This window comes from Dermacentor andersoni, chromosome 6 (genome assembly GCF_023375885.2).
Source record: "Dermacentor andersoni chromosome 6, qqDerAnde1_hic_scaffold, whole genome shotgun sequence".
In the NCBI taxonomy this organism is placed as follows: domain Eukaryota; kingdom Metazoa; phylum Arthropoda; class Arachnida; order Ixodida; family Ixodidae; genus Dermacentor; species Dermacentor andersoni.
Genome location: NC_092819.1, coordinates 464,959 through 487,155, shown reverse-complemented (window position 1 = coordinate 487,155; position 22,197 = coordinate 464,959). Strand labels below are relative to the sequence as shown.

General features: G+C 45.9%; 1 protein-coding gene across 2 annotated transcripts in view; it reads left to right on the top strand.

Annotated features, from left to right (window-relative positions):
- The first annotated feature begins 17,674 nt into the window (after positions 1–17,674).
- Positions 17,675–22,197, top strand: part of LOC126521200 (UDP-galactose translocator-like) — a 58,559-nt gene continuing 54,036 nt past the window's right edge. The window contains exons 1-2 of one of the 2 annotated variants that reach the window (XM_072288619.1): positions 17,675–17,828; positions 17,944–18,079. In XM_072288619.1, the coding sequence (XP_072144720.1) occupies positions 18,007–18,079 (73 nt within the window). In that variant the 5' untranslated portion in view covers positions 17,675–17,828; positions 17,944–18,006. Of the gene's footprint in view, positions 18,080–22,197 lie in introns of both variants that reach the window. The other variant, XM_055065730.2, reaches the window with a different exon arrangement.

Sequence of the window (22,197 nt, the reverse complement as noted above, 5' to 3'; positions counted from 1 at the left end):
CATTTATGTGCAACCTGTAGGATGTGTTAAGGTAATGAGAGCTGGTTGAGTTTGTGTGATGCACGTCATCTTCAAATCTTTACTGATGGCTCTGTGGACAAGGTCAAAGGATCTAGTGCAGCTGCTTTTCATATTCCCTCTTTGAAGTATGATTGGTCTGTTCGCTTCACTGCAGTCGTGTCCTCCACAGCGGCCGAAAGCGTTGTCATTGAGGCAGCTCTAAAGAAACTACGGTTTTGTACACCTCAACCTGTTGTCATTCTTACAGATTCAAAATCTGCCCTTCAAAGGTTAGAGCACGGGTTCCCTACTGATGCCTTATGTCTTAGCTCCCTATGCTCGGTGCACAATCTCCATGTCAAAGGCTTCTCCATACGTTTCCAATGGGTGCCCTCGCACATAGGTATCATAGGCAATGAGATGGCGGACAGCCTCGCCCGTAGAGCGCTGTCCGGGAATCCATTGAGAAGAGTGCCTCAAGAGGACAACAGACTCTTCAGAGAAGCGGTGTTGTGCCACTTCAGTTCATTGTGGAGCTCACCTCACAAGCCATGTGTGATCAAGGGTCTCAAAAGAAACCAAGCCACCTTACTGCTCCGCATTTGCACGTGCTCTGCTCGTACCCCTGCGTGGATGTATAAGACTGCCCTGGCATTATCACCATTATGTTCAACGTGTGCTGTGTGCGGTGACATAGAACATTACCTAATGTGCTGTACTGTGTATAACGCGGAAAGGAGGGTGTTATTCGGGTCCCTCAAGAAGACTGGAGTTCCTCACAGTTCTCTTCAGGACATTGTATTCCCGCGCGGGAACCGGTTGTGTAGGAAGGAGGTCTCTCGCCTTCTTTTAAATTACCTACAGGACACGGATTTGGCCTCCACATGGTGAACTGAGGAGTGACCATTTGTAAGTGTGAGGTCTGTGTCTGATTATGAGATTTATTTATTTTAAGTGTCGCTACGGTGGAGCAATTGCCGGCAGCAACTGCAAGGCTAATCCCACCAGTAGCCTACAACAACTCAACTCAACTTTGTGTGATGCAATTAAAATAGCGTGAAAGGTAAAAATGAAGGGGGGGGGGGATAAACAAGATGGGACCCACTCTTCCACTTTCCTTTCCTGTTCATTTTTATCTTTTACAATGTCAAGGACACTATAAGAAGTAAGTTGATACAATCCTGTTTCATACAATTTTCTGGCACCAACGTTCGCAATCAAGAAGAAAAAAAATGACCCAATATAATTATGCTTCTTTACGGTAATATGTTCCAGAAAAATACTTTCGGCACCAACCTTCAGCACACTGCCAAACTGCGATTGTTTCATATGTTTTCTAGCCACTAGACTCCATGTGAAGACCCCGCAGGGGCGTCTGCGTGAGCAGGCGTTTGGTGTGTTGCGACACCATGTACCCGAGCACACGAGGGTTGGCCCCTCCCGCATGTAGCCGTGCGCGGCTTAGCCGTGTCTGGGGAAGGGGATCCTGGGGGTTGAGCCGATGCTGGGTGTTTGTACCTTTAAGGCCCCCCGACAGAGGCAACACACCCCTTTGGCCTCTGCTTCACATAGACGGCACCTCCAGGCTGACCCACCTGGGGGCAATCGGCAGTCACCTTTTCCTGTCTCTCTCTTCGCACATCTTCGTCTTTCCCTCTCACTTTTAGTCTTTCCTGTCTTCTTTTTCTTCTGATAACTTCCAACATTCCTGGTGGCGAGGGTTAACCTGGTGTGGTATGACCTACCTTGGTTATAACATATGTGGTTATAGCGACGACGTACAGTTGGCATGGTAGGGCTTGTTTCACCACATACCTTGCCTTGTCCCCTTGTTGGGCTCTCGGTGGTGGGTGACTGGCATCGTCGCTGAATACTCAACATATTTCATGGGAACTTCCAACCCTTTCTCAACTGATCGTCCCTCTAAAAGGGGGTGCACCGATGCTACATTTCAGTTTTCTCTCAAAGCCACTCAGACTTTCCCGAAATTTCATGTTGTTCACAGTGATAAACCTGACAAGAAGGCAAGAACGATTTCACCATTCATTGTGGCGAAGTATCTCACAGAGACCATTGGAGGCGGCTATAAAATCACCAAGCTGGCCAGTGGCGACTTATTACTCAAATTGAAAGACAAAGCACAACACGACAAGCTAACGAACCTTGTAAAACTTGGAGACATCCCCGTCAGTGTAACAGCTCACGAACCATGAATACGGCCAAAGGCGTAATTTCTGACATTGACTTGATGGACTTGACCGAAGAAGAACTCCTGGAAGGATGGAAAGATGAAAATGTAATAAAGGTACAAAGAATAAAGATCAGACGGGACAACAAGGACCTGCCAACTAAACACCTGATAGTTACCTTTGGCTCTAGCACATTACCAGAGACATTAGAAACTGGATATGTTAAAATCAGAGTACGAACGTACATCCCCAACCTGCGACGCTGTTTTAAATGCCAGAGGTTTGGCCACGCTTCCCAGAGCTGCCGAGGGCGGCTAACATGCGCGAAACGCGGCATCAATGATCACTCTGCAGATGACTGTAAGGCTGAGCCCTGTTGTATCAATTGTAACGGTGGCCACCCTGCATATTCTCGATCATGCACAGTCTGGAAAAAAGAAAAAGAAATCATTACGATAAAGGTAAAAGAAAACATAACTTTCAGAGAAGCAAGACAATGCATCTCACGAACATTTGCACAGAGCACATCTTTCACCGAAGTGGTACGTCGGGGGGGCAGTACCACAACGGCACTTGGCGGACGCCAGCGCCACGCATAGCGAGTGTGCGGCAACGCCACCCGCCCCCACGGTGGGAGCAGTGAAGGCTGCTCTACCTCTCCCGAATTTGACCCCAGCGGAGGCCTCTGCTAGTGCTGGCACCACTCGGCACAGCTCAGAAGTCAACACAAGCCCATCAACCACCAGTACGGTGGGCTTCAAGGCCTTGTCTTCCGAGACAAGGCCTCCACGGAAAACACACCGCTCGCAAGAGCACATGTCCAGTGCCTCGCAAGAGGCCATGGACACAACACCCAGTCAGAAGGCGCAGTTGACGCCTAAGGAGCGGCGCGATTTTCTCGACCGCTCCAGGAAAGACAAAATTCCAATTACAGGACCCCAAAAGGGCACTGTAAGCTAAACGAAGTACATTCTCTTTGACACATAGCACAACATTTATTTTAATATGGATACACTAATTATTCAGTGGAATATCAGAGGCCTGCTTTGCAACCTCGATGATGTCCAAGAAATCCTTAATGAACTAGCTCCAAAAGTGCTGTGTCCAAGAGACTCATTTGAAATCTAAACATAAACACTTCCTTCGTCACTATGTTATTTTTCGGAAGAATCGCGATGATGCCCTCGCATCATCAGGCGGTGTAGCCATCATAGCTGACAAATCTATAGCCTGTCAACACTTACAGCTACAAACACCCCTTGAGGCAGTGGCCATTCGAGCTGTACATTTAAATAAACTGATAACCATCTGCTCCCTATATATACCGCCGCATTTTCAGCTCCACAAACAAGAATTCCAAACACTAATAGATCAGTTACCTGAACCATATCTTGTGCTTGGAGATTTAAATGTGCATAGCAACCTATGGGGCGACTCGCGCTGCGACGCGAGAGGTCGCTTGATTGAACAGTTCCTTTTTTCTTCAGGTGCATGTCTTTTGAATGGGAAGGAGCCCACGTATTCATCATCATCATCATCAGCCTAGTTACGCCCACTGCAGGGCAAAGGCCTCTCCCATACTTCTCCAACTGCCCCGGTCATGTACTAATTGTGGCCATGTTGTCCCTGCAAACGTCTTAATGTCATCTGCCCACCTAACTTTCTGCCGCCCCCTGCTACGCTTCCCTTCTCTTGGAATCCAGTCCGTAGCTCTTAGTGACCATCGGTTATCTTCCCTCCTCATTACATGTCCGGCCCATGCCCATTTCTTTTTCTTGATTTCAACTAAGATGTCGTTTACCCGCGTTTGTTGCCTCACCCAATCTGCTCTTTTCTTATCCCTTAACGTTACACCCATCATTCTTCTTTCCATAGCTCGTTGCGTCGTTCTCAATTTCAGCAGAACCCTTTTCGTAAGCCTCCAGGTTTCTGCCCCATATGTGAGTACTGGTAACACACAGCTGTTGTACACTTTCCTTTTGAGGGATAGTGGCAACCTACTGTTCATGATTTGAGAATGCCTGCCAAACGCACCCCAACCCATTCTTATTCTTCTGGTTATTTCAGTCTCATGATCCGGATCCGTGGTCACTACCTGCCCTAAGTAGATGTATTCCCTTACCACTTCCAGTGTTTCGCTACCTATCGTAAACTGCTGTTCTCTTCCGAGACTGTTAAACAGTACTTTAGTTTTCTGCAGATTAATTTTCAGACCCACCCTTCTGCTTTGTCTCTCCAGGTCAGTGAGCATGCATTGCAATTGGTCTCCTGAGTTACTAAGCAAGGCAATATCATCAGCGAATCGCAAGTTGCTAAGGTATTCTCCATCAACTTTTATCCCCAATTCTTCCCACTCCAGGCCTCTGAATACCTCCTGTAAACATGCTGTGAATAGCATTGGAGATATCGTATCTCCCTGTCTGACGCCTTTCTTTATAGGGATTTTGTTGCTTTCTTTGTGGAGGACTACGGTGGCTGTGGAGCCGCTATAGATATCTTCCAGTATTTTTACATATGGCTCATCTACACCCTGATTCCGTAATGCCTCCATGACTGCTGAGGTTTCGACTGAATCAAACGCTTTCTCGTAATCAATGAAAGCTATATATAAGGGTTGGTTATATTCTGCACATTTCTCTATCACTTGATTGATAGTGTGAATATGGTCTATTGTTGAGTAGCCTTTACGGAATCCTGCCTGGTCCTTTGGTTGACAGAAGTCTAAGGTGTTCCTGATTCTATTTGCGATTACCTTAGTAAATACTTTGTAGGCAACGGACAGTAAGCTGATCGGTCTATAATTTTTCAAGTCTTTGGCGTCCCCTTTCTTATGGATTAGGATTATGTTAGCGTTCTTCCAAGATTCCGGTACGCTCGAGGTTATGAGGCATTGCGTATACAGGGTGGCCAGTTTCTCTAGAACAATCTGACCACCATCCTTCAACAAATCTGCTGTTACCTGATCCTCCCCAGCTGCCTTCCCCCTTTGCATAGCTCCTAAGGCTTTCTTTACTTCTTCTGGCGTTACCTGTGGGATTTCGAATTCCTCTACGCTATTCTCTCTTCCACTATCGTCGTGGGTGCCACTGGTACTGTATAAATCTCTATAGAACTCCTCAGCCACTTGAACTATCTCGTCCATATTAGTAACGATATTGCCGGCTTTGTCTCTTAACGCACACATCTGATTCTTGCCTATTCCTAGTTTCTTCTTCACTGTTTTTAGGCTTCCTCCTTTCCTGAGAGCCTGTTCAATTCTATCCATATTATAACATGGCAAACAAAACATACTCCTCAATAGATCTTAGCATAGCATCTCCTACTCTTCTACCTCACTTTAAATGGAAAGTTATTAAAAACCCTTACGGGAGCGACCATTTCCCTGTAGTTCTAAGCACACCAATGTCTAATGAATGCCTTCCACAATTACCTCGCTGGAGAACTGACTCAGCTGACTGGGAAAAGTTCAAAAATCTTGCTTCTTTATCCTGGGACGACATGTGTGCTTTAAGCATAGACGCCGCGGTTAAATATTTTACGGTTTTTCTCCTTGACACCTCCTCCAAATGTATCCCTGTAACAAGTGGATTGTCCACAAAACGTCGTCTTCCGTGGTGGAACGATGAGTGTCGAATAGCGCTTAAGAAGCAGAACAAGGCACGGGGTTACTTCGGGATTCTCCGACGGCAGAAAATCTAGTCAATTTCAAACAGGTCAAATCCCAGGGTCAGAGAATGCGGCGACAAGCTAGAAGAGAGTTGGAGAAAGTATATATTAGGCATTCTTACACTGATGAAACAAAGGTTTGGAATAGAGTGAAGAGAATAAACGGTCGACAGCCTTACTCGCTGCCTTTGGTGAATACTCAAGGCGACAGCATGGAAGATCAGGCGAACTTTCTTGGCGCACATTTCGAACAGATATCCAGCTCGTCGCACTACTCTGAAACATTCCAAAGGTACAAAAGTCAAATAGAAGGAAAACCACTAGACCGGGAAAGCACAAAATGCGAGGCATACAATAGAAGTTTTTGCATGGCAGAGCTTCAGGCAGCCCTAAACAGCTGCAACAAATCTGCCCCCGGTTCTGACCGCATCCTATATGAAATGCTAAAACACCTGCCGTCTCAAACACAAAAAACCCTTCTTTGTCTTTACAATTCTATATGGTCGTCCGGCCACATTCCCTCTGCTTGGAAAGAGGCCATCATAATTCCTATCTTGAAACCGGGTAAGGACCCTTCTTTGGCAAATAGTTATAGGCCTATAGCATTGACGAGCTGCTTATGCAAAGTTTTTGAGAAGATGGTAAACAGCCGCCTGGTACATTATCTAGAAATAAACAAGAAATTAGATCCATATCAATGTGGCTTTTGAGAAGGCAGATCGACGACAGATCAGCTTGTACGCATGGAAATGTACATCAGGGATGCGTTTGCCCACAAGCAGCTTGTGTTGTCAGTGTTTCTTGACATGGAGAAGGTGTATAATACTACGTGGCACTTCGGGATCTTTCTGCAATGGGCATTCGTGGCAACCTGCTGAGAATAATTGAAAGTTATCTCTCTGACAGGACATTTCGTGTTAGAGTTGGCAACGTGCAATCGCAAGGAGACGGGTGTACCGCAGGGTGGAGTGCTGAGCTGTACGTTATTTATTGTTAAACTGAATTCCCTCCGCACCGTATTACCTCGCACACTCTTCTACTCCGTCTGTGTGGACGATGTACAGATATGGTTCAGGTCATGCAATCTTAGCATTTGCGAGAGGCAGCTACAGCTTGGTTTGAATAGATTCTCAAGGTGGGCAGACGAGAATGGTTTCAAATTGAACCCTCAAAAGAGCACATGTGTCCTATTTTCAAACAGGAGAGGTGTACTACCACAACCAGATATTAACCTTAATGGAGAAAGACTAACTGTCAGCCCTGAACACAAATTCTTAGGCGTTATCCTGGACACAAAACTTAACTTCATTCCCCACCTAAAATATCTTAAAGAAAAGTACCTGAAGACCATGAACCTCCTTAAGCTGCTCTCTCGAACAACCTGGGGCAGTGACAGGAAGTGTCTGCTTAGCCAGTATAAGAGTCTCGTACAATCACGCCTCGACTACGGAGCCATGGTGTACCACTCCGCAATAGAGAATGCGCTAAAGATTCTCGACCCAGTCCACAACCTCGGTATATGACTGGCAACAGGCGCCTTTAGAACGAGCCCTGTTGAAAGTCTCTACGTTGAGTCCAACGAATGGTCCTTACATCTACGAAGAATATTCTTAAGTTTATCATACTATACTAAGGTAAAATCAGACACCGAACATCCATGCCATTCCATTCCATGCGAAGCTTGTGGGTTCGTTTCCCACCTGCGGCAAGTTGTTTTTTCATCCACTTTGATTTCCATTAATTTATCGTTTCTTCATTTCACTTATTAAGCACATCTAATTTCCCCTATGTTGTCCTTGGTGTCAGTGTTTGTTGGCTTCTTATGATATGACTAATAAAAATCGGGCCCCTCGGTCATCCCCCTCTCTTCTCGTTTATTACATAACAAGGGTCTCGAATCCGGCAACATTGATGCCTTCAGGTAGCATGTGTGGGTTTATTGACCAGTTGCCTTCACCCAAAAAGATCACATTCTCGTGACGCCTGCGGCAAAAAAGGGTGTTCCACGTCCGCAGCCAAGGTCTATGTGTGGCGGCACTGGCTAACACTCCCAGGGTTCTACTCGGACACATAAATACCCAAGAAAGTGGATGGGGAAACAGCGGCGCGGTAGCTCAATTGGTAGAGCATCGCACGCGAAATGCGAAGGTTGTGGGTTCGGTTCCCACCTGCGGCAAGTTGTTTTTTCATGCACTTTGATTTCCATTAATTTATCGTTTCTTCATTTCATTTATTAAGCACATCTAATTTTCCCTATGTTGTCCTTGGTGTCAGTGTTTGTTGGCTTCTTAAAGTATGGCAAGTGCGGCGATAAAAGGTACTTCAATAGATTCCCCATGCGAAGTGTACAAACAATGCCTAACTGATCGCAGACTCATACGCTGTAGCTTAAAGGAGGTGACACATAGGCGCTTTCGAACCATAGGGCAAGGCCATCTTCCAAGGACGCCTTTCGATCTTACGTGTGGCTCAGCATCATTCTTAGTGGCCCGTCTCCTCACTCTGAGGATTTGCCCTTTGAGCGAAAGTCTCTACCAAGGCATCCTTCTCTCATTTGGCACCTCAGTCTTGGGCGGCAATTCATTATCACTGCCACCTCGTTAGGAATGACTCCGACGCGCGAGACAGGCAGCCGAGACCGTGAGCTGTTTGGTGTACCGCCGTCAATATACCACAAGTAAATTCCTGGTAAGCGCTGAAAGTTGTAGTTTTTCTCATTTTCTTTTTTTTTCCACACTACATTTAACTATTGTTCAAGTTCGCCAAAGATGTATCTTATATATAGCCACGTTAATGGCCGCACGCATACGGGTGACTCCGAAACCACAATGTTAGAAGCATTCAGGAATACTATGCCGTGTGACCTGCTGCGATCCGCAAAGTCCCTATCGCGCGGAAAATTCAAGCATGTTTTCAAGCATTTGAGATCTACGAAATTGACTTAGACTGACTCGAAGCAAGCGCGCCGTGCACAATATTATTGTTTTTAACGGGAGTCGGAGGCAGCTGTATAGTTGTTGCCTAGCCGAATTCACGGCCGCCTGTGCATGTGTGATTGCGGAACTACGAGGATCATTCTCTATCGAGTTACCCAACGTGATCAGCAAAACACATCTATCGCGGATAAACCAAAAAATTTTTTAGGCACGTAGGGCCCTCAGGGCTGTACTTGTCCGCGATAAGGTAGCCTTGCCGCCTACGGGATTATCTGGCTGAGCTATGTCGAATGCTTGGTTGCCTTAGTCCAAAGTTCTAATCCTTCTTTTTTTCGCCCGTCTGACGGTGGCGAGCATGAATCTCACCTCCACCAGTACACTACAACTGCAGGCTTGGAGTGACGCCTGACACCGGCAAAAGATGTCGAGAGCGAGTGGGGCTATACTAATCCATGTATAACCAAATTAGGAAGGCCCATTAAGCTTCAACAAAAACACTTCCTCACCATAACACGAATAGGCCTCCCTGGTGTAGTACACGGCCGCCCCCTCCCAAATGACTCCAACAACTAAACCATGGCCCTCAGTCCCCAGCAGCTGCAGAGCACCTGACCAAGACGGCGGTCAGACCTGTAAGGCAGCAGAGGGTGCTAATAATCTCTGGGTCAGGACAGGCCGCGAATTGATACTTACCCTGTCAGCATTTAATTGCCGAACTCTGTCGAGTGGGGCTAGCTTAGCAGGACTCATTGAGGAACTGTCGGACATTGTTTGGGATATCATTGGCCTTAGCTAAATTAGAACTGGTGAGGCTTATACAGTTCTGACTAACGGCCACGTCTTCTGCTATAGAGGTCTCCCAGTTAAGAAGCAATACAGGGTAGGATTCCTAACCCACAAGGACATAGCGGGCAACATTGACGAATTCTACAGCATTAATGAGAGGGTAGCAGTAGTAATCAAACTTCATAAGAGGTATAGATTAAAGATAGTTCAAGCCTATGCTCCAACATCCAGTCACGAGGATGATATAGCAGATCAGTTTTATGAAGATGTTGAATTAGCGATAAGATCTTAGCAACATCTTGTCCCCTTAATAAAGATTGTGCTTCCATATCAACTTCAGCCCTCCGATTTAAAGTACCAGCGCACTTATGAACAACGAATAAATTCTCAAAAAGCATGTGCAGTCCAGCCAAAAGCATGGGCATGAATCCGCATTGTGCTCCTGCATTGAAGGTGAATAACGCGTTCCATAATGGCGAATGTGCTTTAGTAGGCTTCCCTGCAATATGAATTTGTAATGTACAAAGAATAGTCAATGAAGCTTACTATGGACCACAGATGCACTTGCAAATTCTATCACATTTGAATGTAATGAGCACAGTGGAAACCTGTGCCCTTTCCACTCTTAGTATGGTTTACTGCTTGATGTTTCCACCCATGTATTGTGGTGTAGCAAGCTACAAAATAAACGTTACATAATTGGGCTTTTGAAGGTTACCTTTCTCGCAATACACTAATGTTTTGCGGCGAAGCATAAGCAATGTACTTCGGTGAAGCATACTAAAAGTGGAAAGGGGCCACTGTCACTGGGCATACTAAGAGTTCAATTATACAATCGTGTACCCGCCGCCTCTCAGGTCGCCGAAGTGGACATACTATACTGGGTGATAGCGGCCCCCTCCCACGTTTACTGTGCTCCACCGCGTAACTAAAATGTACCGCGGCGAAGAAGCAGTACATTTGTATTGAGTGAATAAACGGTTTTTACAACAGTACAGAAATAAACGCGCACCATGCATCAGTCTACCATATGAAAGAGCGTCGCAACAAAAGGTAGCTGATTCACACAGTCCGTGTAGCCCACTTATCAGTCGCAAAGGGTATTTATTTGTAAAATACATTACAAGACCCCTACATGGGGATTGAGTAAGGGGGGCATACAATCAAGTACATACAATCTAGTAACAATAATAAAAGAAAACCGCAGCCAAGTGCACAGCCTAAAAGTCAAAGAAACATTAGCTACATAACGCTGCATATCAGTACCATAAAAAGGAACTTTATGGGTTTGTAACAAACGTATAACGGCACACAGAACAGTGTGTGATATCAGTGGTTAACAAAGGTTAAGCGAGTTCAGTGAGTGCTTGAATTTTTCACGGTCATATGCAATTCAAGATTTCAGACACACAGAAATATGTGTTTATGTTTACGTTCGCACTCCTTGCGTAATAAGACTCCCAGAACTTCCACAATAGAAAGTAATTTACAACACACAAACTCAAAGAACACTATATATCTCGTTTTCAACTCGGCCGTCATGCAAATGACATATAGCGCGGAAAAACGTGAACATGCTGTGTGTTAGCGTCGTAAACTTCATACTAGGCAAGGAGCTAGCACACCACAATCCCGCGACAGCCGCTAATGAGACCAAGACGGGAGCACATGTCTGTGAACGCGCAAACCCTAAGCCACTCTGCTCCTCCGCCAACCCCGCTCCACGGCTGCACCACTCGTTTCAAGCACAGCACACCAAACACACATTCAGCGCTGAACAGTGGGCGGTCGACGCAGTTGCATTTACATGACTTGCAGCGAGCAGCACATGCCTCGATGTCCGTTAAGCAAAGTCGGACACGGCGACGCCACATCGCGGTTCGCAGAACTTCGCTGCCGAGGCGCTAGGCCACTTCGACATTTCAATGGTCAAGGAAGCACTAATTGCGGCCATGCTGTCCCTGCAAACTTCTTAATCTCATCCGCCCACCTAACTTTCTGCCGCCCCCTGCTACGCTTCCCTTCCCTTGGGATCCAGTCCGTAACCCTTAATGACCATCGGTTATCATCCCTCCTCATTACATGTCCTGCCCATGCCCATTTCTTTTTCTTCATTTCAACATTTAACTCGCGTTTGTTCCTTCACCCAATCTGCTCTTTTCTTAACCCTTAACGTTACACCTATCATTCTTCTTTCCATAGATCGTTGCGTCGTCCTCAATTTGAGTAGAACCCTTTTCGTAAGCCTCCAGGTTTCTGCCCCGTAGGTGAGTACTGGTAAGACACAGCTATTATACACTTTTCTCTTGAGAGATAATGGCAACCTGCTGTTCATGATCAGAAAATGCCTGCCAAACGCACCCCAACCCATTCTTATTCTTCTGATTATTTCCGTCTCATGATCCGGATCCGCCGTCACTACCTGCCCTAAGTAGATGTATTCCCTTACGACTTCCAGTGCCTCGCTGCCTATTGTAAATAGCTGTTCTCTTCCGAGACTGTTAAACATTACTTTAGTTTTCTGCAGATTAATTTTTAGACCCACTCTTCTGCTTTGCCTCTCCAGGTCAGTGAGCATGCATTGCCTCTGAGTTACTAAGCAAGGCAATATCATCAGCGAATCGCAAGTTACTAAGGTATTCTCCATTAATTTTTATCCCCAATTTTTCCCAATCCAGGTCTCTGAATACCTCCTGTAAACACGCTGTGAATAGGATTGGAGAGATCGTATCTCCCTGCCTGACGCCTTTCTTTATTGGGATTTTGTTGCTTTCTTTATGGAGGACTACGGTGGCTGTGGAGCCGCTATAGATATCTTTCAGTATTTTTACATACGGCTCGTCTACACCCTGATTCCGTAATGCCTCCATGACTGCTGAGGTTTCGACAGAATCGAACGCTTTCTCGTAATCAATGAAAGCTATATATAAGGGTTGGTTATATTCCGCACATTTCTCTATCACCTGATTACATGTTACGTAAAAAGTATAAGCGGGCCGCTAAAGTTGGAGGACAGACGACAAGGTTCGCGCTCGCTTTGAAACAGTTGGTCGTCTGTTCTTTCTTTTCTTCGCTTGGTCATGCATCGTGGGTGAGTAAAGATGTAATATGCGTGAATTGAAACATTTTATGAAGATTTTACTTGGAGAACGCGTTATTTGGGTAGCCATATCCACGTTTTAGACGAAGCCTCTTACAACACCAGCCAACACGAGCCTCGCAGACACATATCCTGTCATTCCCAGGACGGCACGGTGCCCCCTTAAGAAACTCCCATAGACGGTGGCGCCAGATTACCCTCTAGGTGTTGTACTGAGAAACTCTATGACAGCAGGGCAAGCAGGCATACACACAGACCACGACACGACCTACTGCATAAGGGGTGACCTGCGCATTCGGCGCCGCGCCAGCGCCGCTGATTTGCTTTTGCTTGTGTGGTTTTTTTTTAGTTTTCCAAACCGCCGCCGCGAACAGTGGCGCTAGTGCTCACCCCCACCTACCCCCATAGAGTTTCATATTAGTATACCTAGAGGCAAATCTGGCGCTGCGATCGTTCAACCATCATGGGAATGATGGGAAGTACAGGCTTCGGATTGGCATTCTATTGACTGGCGAACTAGTGTACAAGTATTTTTTTGGCAGTTTCGGTTTCGCTCCAAGCGCAATTGCTATAACCTGCAGTTGGACAGTGCAACGCAAAGCTCTTTGCCTTTGTTATGTTGCTCGGAGTGGCGATAGCGCGCTGGGCCAGCGACTGGGACGATGCTTGTGTCGCGGTGTGGCGTCGAAGCCGTGACGAGAAAGCGGCGGCATCGTAAACGTTGAAAGAACATGTTTTGAGCGTTTGGACTTTGGTTTGTTAAGTGTGTTAGGTTGGCACTGTAGCGTTACGTGCTTTATGAAACTTCAGAATAGGACAAAGAAGGCACTACTGATACAAGACATATACAGTTGTACTTCTAGTGGCTTGACAATCAAATTTTATTGAGGGCTTCATTATGTGCTCATTTATGTGCTCATTGAAATGCGTGTTTTAGGACTTTGAGAACACAAACTTACTTGTGGTAGGAAAGATAGCTGCTTCCTAGCTGTAGTCTAGTGTCGCACAATGGGTACCCGCAAAGCCACGCTGTAACGCTTCGGAAGCGGTACGCCAATATAAAATATGATGCAGCATACTCGTGGGAGGCCACTAGCGTCCTAGCTAGCACTGCAGCAGATGTGCTTAAAAGTACTTGAAGACGTTCAGCAATCGTGACAGCCGACGCAACCTTTCGAAAGAGCGAGAGAATTCGCAAGTGCCTGTCGTCTGTGAGAAAAGTCTCGCGTTTGCAGCGAGCAGGCATCGTAGCAGACGACACTTGTAGCATTCCTCTCAAGGGCGCAACGCTTTGTCACAATACAACATTTTTATTTCCAGAAATACATGATGAGCATTTTTATATAAGTACTTGCACGGTTGTTTTGCTGTTGAAAAAAATGAATAAATAATTATTCTTTGGCGTTAAATTGGGAACAGAATCGCACAAGTATGCATACCCTGGTGTGTCCTGGTGACAAACCATAGTAAACCATGCTTCCATCTCAAAGTCATACAAAGTTTATGCAGCGTGTTGTACATTATATAACATACTGCAGAAATAGAATTAGATTTTACGCGATAATATTTGAGTATAGCTTTGTTTACTGCGCCAGAAACAAACGCCACTAGTCTAAAGACCGAAGTCAATCCGAAGCCTGTACTTCCCATCATTCCCATGTAGGTTGAGGCAACGCGCATGAGAAGCCCCGTAGACACTAGCGCCACATTTCCCTCTAGGGTATTTTTAGCAACTCTATGCCTACCCCCAACCCCGTGGCCGGCCGCACGCACTTTGTTCTTTATTCTATGGCACGCACGGGCAGCGAGAGCACGGAAGGACACAAACGCACGCGCGCGAAACAATCGATTAGCTGAGTGCTTGGTGATCTGTTGGTGTCGCTAGATCTTGATTACCAGATTCTATTTCAGTGACACCGTGATTCTCAGCCCCGTGGGCGCCGGCTTTCGCGTTTGCGGCTTCTTCATGCACGATTTGTTTACTTGTGCATACCGTTGTGAAAGTCAAGCGACCGAGCATCAAGAGGAATTTCATTTCATGAGTTCCCCGTGACCGATATTAGGAACCAATGGTTGAAACCTGAACAAAAAAAAATGGCTGGGGCTTAGCTAAGGTTAAGCCTGAATATCTCGAAGCGAAAAGGTTCGGTGATGCTTATGGTTTAGCTTATAGTTATAATTTAGCCTATGGCTATTCTTACGGTTTAGCTTATGGTTATGCTTTATGATTTAGCCTAAGGTTATGTTTACGGTTTCACTTATGGATATGCTTTGGTAAGCTTATGGTTATGCTATACGTGTGTCTTGTGTAGTTATGCAAATTGCTTATCAATGATATATACCATAAGTTATGCAGGATTATTAATCTTCTTTATTCATCATTGTTGGGCATTGTCTTGCGATTTCTGTACAGCCATAAACACAGCTCTCTGTATCGGTATCACTCTCTTCTCCTTCCATGTTGAATGCGCACGCCTGTTCTCTGGCAAGCGGTTATATAGTCGGCCTCCGCGATAAACACGCGCTTGCGGCGAACGTCAAACGACGACGCATAGCGCGCGGCAGTGGCCACCTGCGCCGACTCCGAACACGCTTACGGAGTCAATTCCGACATACGCCGGCTCGCGCGAAGCGCGGTGTTGACTAGCGTAGTGAAGCTTTTCGTTTCAAAAGCCCAACTCCAGAAAAGTGCTTAAAGTGTAGTGACTATCTGTGTGATCGCACAATAAAGCGCCCTTGGAATTTTTCAAGCTAGACTTTCGTTATCATTTGGTAAAGCGGCGTAAATAAATACGTCAATAACAGCAAATTTTTACGATTGTGGCATGCACTGCAATTAAAACTACTCACGTTCTGCCGCGCTCTCAACGGCACGTCACTTCACTGAACGTGCCGAATGCAGCAAAGGAACGCGTGGGCCCTGCAAGGTGGTACCTATGGGCGTCTTGCGCTGGAGTTTGAGGTGTAGTAGCGGCGCCTGGTGGCGGCGCGGGAAACGACATTTGGGTCGTACCAGCTTGGGTCGTATTAAGCCCTGGCTGTGGCGAAGCACGTTTCTAGGCCGAGTTTTGCGTCGATTCGCACTTTTTTCTGCCCTGTTGCGAGTGCGAAAAGGCTCGTCACTTCTCACAGACCATGCCGACCACGCTGCGAGCTCGCCGCAGCCTATAGTTTAACGAAAACGGACTCTCCGTGTGCCGTAATGCTGGGAGCAGAGGGAATCGGTGACGCCGATCCGGAGAGACCTAGCCCAGCCTCGAAAAGGCGTCACCGTCATTACTTCTGCGTCGTGGGCTGCCATGAACAAGAAGGCCTGAATCCCAACATCAGATTCTACCGTTTTCCTTCAAGGCCTCACGAAGTGGAGCGACGGGCGCGCTGCATAGTTGCAGTTCGTCGCGCTGAGTAAGCGAAACTTCGCGCCGTGCTGACTGCTTCGCCTGTCTTGAAGCTTGCTTGATTATCTGCGTTCTAAATTTCGGTCTTTTGCACCTACAGTCCCGACAGCAGACCGACATAGCAGCAGGCATGGCTGGTAATTCACGATTCGAGACCCGGCCACAGCGATTAATTAACAATTCGACCGATGCGAAGTGGTGAAGTGACCAAGTGTGTGCAAATGGCTACAAATGGTCGGGTTGATTCGGTGACAATTCACTACTCCACTACGAGCAGCACAAGTTAGAGAGTTAAATGTGCTCATACTTGACCTCAAGCCAGCATGTTGAGGCAGCGCAGCAAGGTAGTATTCATTACAGCAGATCGATGTTCGAGCGCTGTCATTAAAAGCTGCATCAAGCGAGCTGCGCAAGAGCTCGCGCTGCAGCACGATTCGCACGTACGTGCGAGCTCATATGCATTGCGTCAGTTATTACCATTTACTAAAAGGGACAGATGGCCACTACTACAACGCAGGCATAACTACTTGTTTAGCGGCATGCAGTCAACAAAGATTGCAGGAGGCCCGCCGTTTCGCGGCGCGTACGATCGTGCGCTCGAGCAGTTCGTACATCGCGACGCGTACCGTTGTGTTCTCGAGCAGTTCCGTACACATGATGTCTGCTTATCGCTGCTGTGGATTCATTTATAGCAAGCATTTCATCGCGTTTGTGCGCCTGAATCTAGCAGCGTGCAAACCTTACCTGAAGTTCCACTTCGTACGCGACTCGCTTCACTTGCGATTGACACCGCGCTAAAACTTCGCCGCTTGATTCTTGAACGGCGTACATGTATTCGGCACTGCATAATTTCTTGCCTTTACGCAGCGTGCCACCCCTGAAAAAATCTTCGGCGCCCGATGTTTGCTGCAGGCCGTGATACAACACAACCGAAAGTGGCGGGTCCATATTGTAAACGTGCTTTCCGAAGCAGACGACCGAGCTTGGTACGACCCATTTTTGGACAGAGGGCGCTTTTTATCACCTTTTTCGCAGCGCCCTCTGGGCAATGCAAGAGCCCCATAGTGCGTTCATTGCGTGCGGCTCGGTACTAGCGAAACCTACGGGAGAATGAAGTGCGGGTGCGCTCACGCCTCGGCTAGCGTGGAAAGTGCGCACCAGACCATATTGGCACCACAGCACTAACCAACATTTTAGCAGACACGGAGGGAAAAAAAGAAAGCTCTAAGGGATTACACTATTTCAATCCTAGCAGCCGCGTGGCCGCGCCTTCAAAGTGGTTTCAAATTTCATTGCACTGCACAGCGAAGATACCAAATAGCTGGGGCATGTATCGCATGTATCTACGCGCATTTTTCGAGCCGCACCCTGTCAATAATGTGAAATGCCGAGTTTACTGCAGCTCCTCTGCGAATTTTTACCGTCATCGCCGTACTCCTGAAGGCAGGGCCGGAGCGTTTCGGGCGTTGCTGTGAGGGTGAGCACTGGCGGCCTCTACCGGCACGCTTGGTCCCCACTCAATGATCACGTGGTATTTCATCGGCCGCGCGCTGCCGTAGGCGTCCACGAAATGCGCAGGTCGCTCTTTGTACAGTAGGTCGTGGTTTTACAGCGGTTCAATTGAGGTGTCTGAGCGCCTACTAATCGTTCCACGTGCACCATTGCATTGATGCACCTTACGGGATTTCCGATTTACGTGTGCGCCTACTTGTAATACATGTAACTCTGAGTTGAGCCGAGGCCGTACTCGCAGGTGGGCCGGACTCGCGCATGACACGCGTCCGTTTCGTGTGCCGTGCCTTCGGTGCGCGACTTGCCATATAACAGCGCTTCCAAGCTTGATACATCTTTTCGTGCACTCCGTCCAGGTGACTCCGTCTAACATCAAATTTGCCAACATTGAAGAAATATCTCGCTGTCTGTGATCAGTCATGACCGGCATCAGGAAGGACGAAGTTTTACTTGTCGGGTCTAGTGCTGCCGTCGCTGAACAAATCAAAACCGGTATGTGGCTGAGTCTTCTCCCCTGCGTGTTTTTGCTGCTAAGCAGATGACGAGGGGATGCCCTCAGCTGTGGGATCATCAAGTACCAACGCGTAAAAAAATAAAATAAATAAAATGGACAGAAGAAGTATATACAGCGGTATATACAGAAGTAGAAGAGATATACAGCGCTGTGTAATGCCTCTTCTACATTCATCCCTTATTGTTTATGCGTTGGTGTTTGGCAATCAGGAATAACGAACTATTTCGAATTTCAGCTTTAGTGCAGATGTGGGAACAAAAAAAAAGGGGGTGGGGGAGGCGGGGTGTTGACGTCGGGAACTTATAGGGGTTCGTCTTCATTTAACCGCTGTTGTGTAACACACAAGTGATTTGTTCAGTTATTTGCCCTTCCCCGTAACGTCAACCCCGTTTATTGCTATAGCAATTACATGGACACCTAAAGCAAATTTTCGCAAATATTTAAAAATTCAGTATGTGCGCGGTGGACTGACCTCCAAGCCAGAGAGCAGACTAGGTAATGTTGCGCACTTTCTATAAACTGATGGTGCGAGAGAGCGGGAGCACAGACAGCCAAAAAAAAGCGCAGTTGCCGCAGGAGGAAGTAGCCTCAAAATGGGAAATATACCGGGAGAAAAAATATATGGTTGAAATACTGGTGCAAGCAAAGATAAAAGGTGAAATTGAACGTTGGTTGTCAGAAATGCGTGAGAAAAAGCGTGAGAAGGCCACACCAAGAATATTTTGGAACCACATAAAATTATTTGGCAGGAAGCCTGGAACAATACAACATAACCTAGACAAACATGGAAACAAACTGGAAGGGGACATAGCATTAAATTACATCCAAAAAATAACAGCCGAATCTTTCCAAGGCAATGACAAGGTTGTAGTTGAGGAAAAAAGGGGCGTCAAAGAGAACCAGATTGAAAAGGAGCTGGTGCTGACAAATTTCAACTGGAAGAAAGCTGAAGAGAAAATTCCAAAGCGCACAGCCACAGATCTAGACTTCCCATTAGGCTGATTAATGAACTAGGACCAAAAAGTAAGGAAGCTCTGTTGAAAGCAGTAGAAGAAAGCCTAAAGGTAGATGGAAACCAGACAGTTGGCAACAAAGTAGAATGAATTTAATTTATAAAGGTAAGGGGGAGAAAGATAGAATTCACTCCTATAGACTGTTGACCATTACATCGGTAATATACAGGTTACCAATGCAGGCTGCCAGCATGGGCAGAGAATAATGGCATTTTGGGAGAACTTCAGAATGGCTTCAGAATAGGTAGGCATTTATTTGGATGACCACTTATGGGTCCTTACTCAGTGTATTAAAATATGAAGAGTAGAAAGAAGACCGTTATATGTTGTCTTTTTATACATTACAGGAGCGTATGACAACGTAGACCGTAGCACTTTGTGGGATATTGTAGAAGGGGAAGGCTTAGGCGACAATTGTCTACAGCTTTTGAGATAGATTTACCTAGAAAAGACCGTTTGCGTTGAATGGGAAGAGAAGAAGAGCGAGGAGAAAGTTGATATCAACAAAGGACTGAGGCAGGGGTGCCCTTTATCCCCACTGCTGTTTATGATGTACGTGGTGTGGACGGAAAGGGCACTAGAAGAAAGTGCTATCCAGTTTAATCTCCTATCCAAACAGGCAGGTACAGTAGTAGAGCAGCAGCTTCCAGGTTCATTTTATGCAGGTGACATTGTGTTGCTTGCTAACAAGCAAAGAGATATGCAATATATGGCTAATATCGCAGACAGGAATGTGAAAATATAGGATGAAAATATAGTGTTAAAAAAAATGAGGTTATATGGTTTTCAATGAAAACAGTGAATAGACAGTTTCAATACAGGGCAAGGAAATGCCTTGAGTAGAAGAATACAAATGCCTTGGTGTATGAATAAATGAAGGCGATTGATTGAACGCAGGTAAAAACAATAATAGCAAAGGGGAAGAGAAATGCAACCATGAAGTAACACAGAGTGCCATGGGGATACAATAGGTAAGAGGTGTTTCGGGGTACGTGGAAAGGTGTAATGGTTCAAGGACTTAAATTCAGAAATGCATTATTCAAAAGACTAGCGCAACATAGCAGGGACACAGACAGACAAGACGACAGGACGAGTGCTAATGTCTTCTCTGTCTGTGTCCCTGCTATTTTGTGCTAGTCTTTTGAATAATGATGACACACCAACTAGCCCAACTTTCTGCCTTGATAGCTCAGAAATGCAGTTGTTTGCTTGAAGTCGTGGGGTACAATCACGACTCTATAGCAACCAAAAATTAATGGGACGCTGCACATTGGGCGCTCGCTGGAAGACTACAAGTGAAGCTGGGCAGGGTGATATGGGCTGGACAAATTTGAAGCGAGGGAAGCTCGCAGTAAAATTGAGTATGAAGAACGGCTGAGGAATATGGAAGAAAGTAAATGGGCTGGGAGAGTGTTCAGGTATCTATCTGTGCAGGAATAACATTGATTTACAGTGGAGGAAAAGAACTAGCAAGCTTACCAGAAAGTGTGTGACTGGTATGGTAATCAGCGTGCCAACACTGAACATCAAACGCAAAGTCAGAGAGGCTGAGGTAATCTCATGGGTGGCACCAATGGAAAAGAAACCTGCTATGAGTAACTAGGTAAGAGGAAAAAACAAAATAAGGAAAGAAACAAGTTATGATAACTCAAAGGGAAGCTCATTACTTCTCAAAGCGAGATCAGGATGCTTTAGAAATTGCACTTATAAAGCGAGATATAAGAAGAAGGAAGAAGAAGAACCTGCTTGGTGCAGTAAAGCTAGGGAAACGATGGAGCATGTTTTATCAGAATGTGAAGATATCTGCCCAATGGTCGATTTAGTAATCACTGGCCTCCTTGAAGCCCTTGGGTTCAGCTAGAGCAGGGGGAAAGTAAACATTTCCGCAATAGAGATTAGTAAGAGGCAATTGGAAGATTGGTGGAAGAAAAGTAGGGAAACGACAAACAATGGGGGCATAAAAAAAATAAAGTTCACGATAGGGGTTCAGAAACTTTGGTTATGGGATTCATCGTGTTTTTTTTCCCCTGTGTTTTGTTTTCTTTTTTAACATAGGTAGGACCATAGGCAGTATAATAGCAAGAGCTTGGCGCACAACCCACTGTCCCATTCCAAAGGGGACGCTCATAACATCCATCCATCAATCCATTTTTAGGGGCCGTCCGTCAGGGTCCCGCCAGCTTGACCTATGTGCAGTAGGAAAGCACGCCAAGTATAATAAGTGATATAACGCATTCCAAAGCTCATTTTCCTGCATTCTCTTCTTTTCTTTTTCGAGGGCCTAGCATGGATTGTTTAAGCAGAGAAAAACATTGAAGCAAATGTCAGGCAGATGCCTCACTCAGCAGATAGTATGTTAAATTACCCCTTGATGTAATAAAGACAATCATGAAATGAAGCTAGAAACACAAGTTCGAAACAGCCAAATGACTAACTAGACCTTTGTGAAATTACAGTGCTGGGGATTTGCAAAAAGACAGATTCTTAGAAATATCAGTGCAACATGCAGATGCCAAACTTTCACCATCTCTGGCTTGATATTGTGCTGCTGCTAGACGAAGTAAAGAGTGCTTTGTACAATTGTGCTTGCAAAGATGTCCTTTCCTTTAATTTTGTTCTTTAGGAATCGTAACAGCCATATCCAAGGCACTTTTTTGCGTTTAATAGTGGCTCCTGCAGATTAAATACCTCGAAGGACCCTCTTCAGCATTTATTGATTTTGTGTATTGTGCGCATAGTATATATCCCGTACTGTTGCAAAGATTTGAACACCTGCATGCTGGGAAACCCACCTTTGCTGTTTTACGAGGAATTGGTTCAAGTGTCTTCTTTAGCCATAAACAAATAAGTGCCCGTCATCAACCAAGTTTTGAATTTTCATTTTCTCTAGCCACCTTCACATACAAGCATTTTTAATCATGCATGGTTACTTGCGCAGTTTCTAGGAGAGGAGGGTGAGCCTGTCATTACGAAGTACACACAACGGGCGTTCAGGCATGTCCCTTGTCCATGCCAAAGAGTGTATTCACGATAACGGAAGTAGTAAAGGAATAGTGTTCGAATTGAACTTCTGTGATTTGATG